The sequence below is a fragment of the Aureococcus anophagefferens genome (genome assembly GCF_000186865.1).
Source record: "Aureococcus anophagefferens unplaced genomic scaffold AURANscaffold_2, whole genome shotgun sequence".
NCBI lineage: Eukaryota > Pelagophyceae > Pelagomonadales > Pelagomonadaceae > Aureococcus > Aureococcus anophagefferens.
This window is the reverse complement of record NW_008705562.1, coordinates 891,148-893,596: the sequence shown is the minus strand read 5'-3', so window position 1 is coordinate 893,596 and position 2,449 is coordinate 891,148. Positions and strand designations below refer to the sequence as shown.

Genomic DNA, 2,449 nt, shown 5'->3' with positions numbered 1-2,449 from the left:
GGCGGCGCCGGCGACGCCGTGGCGCATCCGACGTCCTTCGAGGAGCTCAAGTTGCTGAGCGAGACGGCGGGCAAGCTCGTGGTCATCGACTTCAGCGCGACGTGGTGCGGGCCCTGCCAGAAGATCGCGCCCGTCTTCGCCAAGCTCGCCGAGGACGTGCCGGAGGCGCTCTTCGTCAAGGTCGACGTCGACGAGGTGCCCGACGCGTCGGCGCACTTCGGCGTCCAGGCGCTGCCGACCTTCCTCCTCCTCAAGGACGGCAAGGAGGTCGCGCGCTTCCAGGGCGCCAACGAGCCCGAGCTGCGCAGGCAGCTCGAGCTCAATGGCTGCCCGCCGCCGAAGAACGACATCTTCTAGCGGAGCGGGGCGCTAAGGCTCCCCCCCGGGATACGTGCCACGGATCGTCCCCGGGGTCTGTTATGAGTCTCCGCGCCGCGCGATGGTCCAGACGAGGGGCGCGGCGCAGGCGACGGAGACGACGCTCTCGCCGCGGCCGCCGTCGCGCGGGACGAGGTTCGACGTGGAGACGAGGTCGCCGAAGGCGAGGGCGCCGCCGTCGAGGTTCCACTGGAGGCCCGCCGTCGTGACCCACTCGCAGGGCGCGCCGAGGGGGACGAGGCCGCAGTGCGGGCCCTCGGCGTCGTGGCGGACCACAATCTCGTGGCTCGGGCCCGGCGCGAGCAGCGTCGCCGCGTTCTCGTCGGAGTAGAGCGCCATGGACGCGTCGCGGTCCCGCGCGGCGAACTTGTGGAGCGCGTCGAAGGCGGCCATCTCCTGGTCGAAGCGCCCGCCGAACGCGCCGACGACGCGGACGACCGCGGCGCCGCGGCGGCCGCCGCGCCAGCGCTCGGCCACGGCGTCGAGGGCCTTGGACAGGTCGTTGGCGTCCTGGTCCTCGACGCGCGCGACGGCCGCGCCGCCGGCCGCGTACGCCTCGAGCACGTCGCCGCGCGCGCTGTCGAGGTCGCCGACGATCGCGTCGGGCACGAAGGACGGCCCGAGCAGGTCGAAGAGTCGGTTCGCGCCGCCGTCGGCGCAGACGCGGTAGGTCGACGCGGCCCAGAGCTTCTCGAGCAGCCCGGCGCCGAAGGACGCGCTGTTGAGCACGACGAGCGCCGCCTCGTCGGTCGCCGGCGTCGGACTCCGCAGGAAGCCGTGGAGGTCGTGGTGCTTCGTCGCGCCGCCGCTGTAGGCCATCGCGGCGACCCTCGCGGCGCTCCTCGCGGCGACGGAGAGCGTGAGGGCGCAGCGCATTCGCTCACTGCAAGGGGCAACGTTGCTTATTGCGGCCGACCTTCGCCGAAGCGCCACAAGCGGATCACAATGGGGGGGGTTGCTCCGGCAACGTCGGCAGCGTCGCGCGACGGCGGCGTCTAAAGTCACGCTTTTTTGCATGCGCCGGGAGAGGTCCGGTGGCTACGCTCGCGTGAAGCAAGCTCTTTCTAACTCGACGATCTCGGCACAATATCCTCGAAAAAGGACCGCCTACGTACGAATACGCGCGTATACGCGCCAGCCATGCGCTGCGTATAGGTGCAGAACGGTCGCTTTTTGTGGTCGGGGCGACGCCCCATGACCCCTGGCGTCGCCCTGGACGGTTGGTGAGTGCCGGAGACGCAGTTTCGGTGTCGGTCCAAAATCCACCCTACGGGCCTCGTTCGTCCACCGCGCTCCTACGGACAAATCCGGCACAGCCGATCTCGCCACCATCGATGGCGTTGGACATGCCCCTTGGTTTCCTAGTCGACGGTACTATGAAGGTTCGTTCGCGCTCAAGATCGTGACTTTCGAGTACCGCGTCGCTGCGCTAGAGGGGTCGGCCGGGGCGCCACTGGCGGAGCAAACCCCCCCCTGATCACAAGCTCTCCGAGGCGGCGCGCGCTGCTGCGAGTCGCGCATGCGAAGCGCCTTTTCAAGCCTGCTGACGATCCGCGCCGTCGCGCTCATGTCGTCGACGCCCGTGAAACGACGCCGGACCGCCGCCGCACCAAATGCGACCCCGACGAAGAAGCGGGCGACGACGAGCCCCCACTTCTCCGGCCCCGCCAAGGGCAGCTTCGGCCCGCTGCTGTCGGCCACCGTGGCGCCGCACACGCTGCTCCTCGGCACGCAGCCGAGCGACAACTCGCTGCGCGAGGGCAAGTACTTCATGACGAACGCGAACGCGTTCTGGCACATCGTCGGCGACGCTTTGGGCTTCCGGCGGGGCTTCCACATCGACGGCCGCGCGGAGGCCGTGGACTTCATCCGGCCGCACTTGCTCCACGACGAAGCCGTCGACTACGACGAGGCCGTCGCGCGGCTCACGGGCGCGGGCTACGCGCTCTGGGACGCCGTCGCGGCGTCGAACCGGAAAGGCTCGCTCGACGGCGCGATCCGCGACGCGACGTACGCGGACGTGCGGGGCCTGCTCGCCGCGACGCCGAGCATCCGGCGCATCTGCTTCTCC

The 2,449-nt window shown here is 70.3% G+C and overlaps 3 protein-coding genes across 3 annotated transcripts; 2 read left to right on the top strand and 1 right to left on the bottom strand.

The window, feature by feature from the left end:
• Positions 1-315, top strand: AURANDRAFT_17366 (hypothetical protein; the record flags this gene model as incomplete). The annotated part of the gene is made up of 1 exon (XM_009035200.1): positions 1-315. A coding segment is annotated over one exon (315 nt), but the record flags the coding sequence as incomplete, so codon positions are not given.
• A 102-nt stretch (positions 316-417) lies between these two features.
• On the bottom strand, positions 418-1,197 carry AURANDRAFT_20636 (hypothetical protein; the record flags this gene model as incomplete). Its single annotated transcript, XM_009034742.1, has 1 exon — positions 418-1,197. The coding sequence occupies one exon, from the start codon at positions 1,195-1,197 to the stop codon at positions 418-420; it is 780 nt and encodes a 259-aa protein (XP_009032990.1).
• Positions 1,198-2,095: 898 nt separating this feature from the next.
• Positions 2,096-2,449, top strand: AURANDRAFT_16344 (hypothetical protein; the record flags this gene model as incomplete). The annotated part of the gene is made up of 1 exon (XM_009035201.1): positions 2,096-2,449. A coding segment is annotated over one exon (354 nt), but the record flags the coding sequence as incomplete, so codon positions are not given.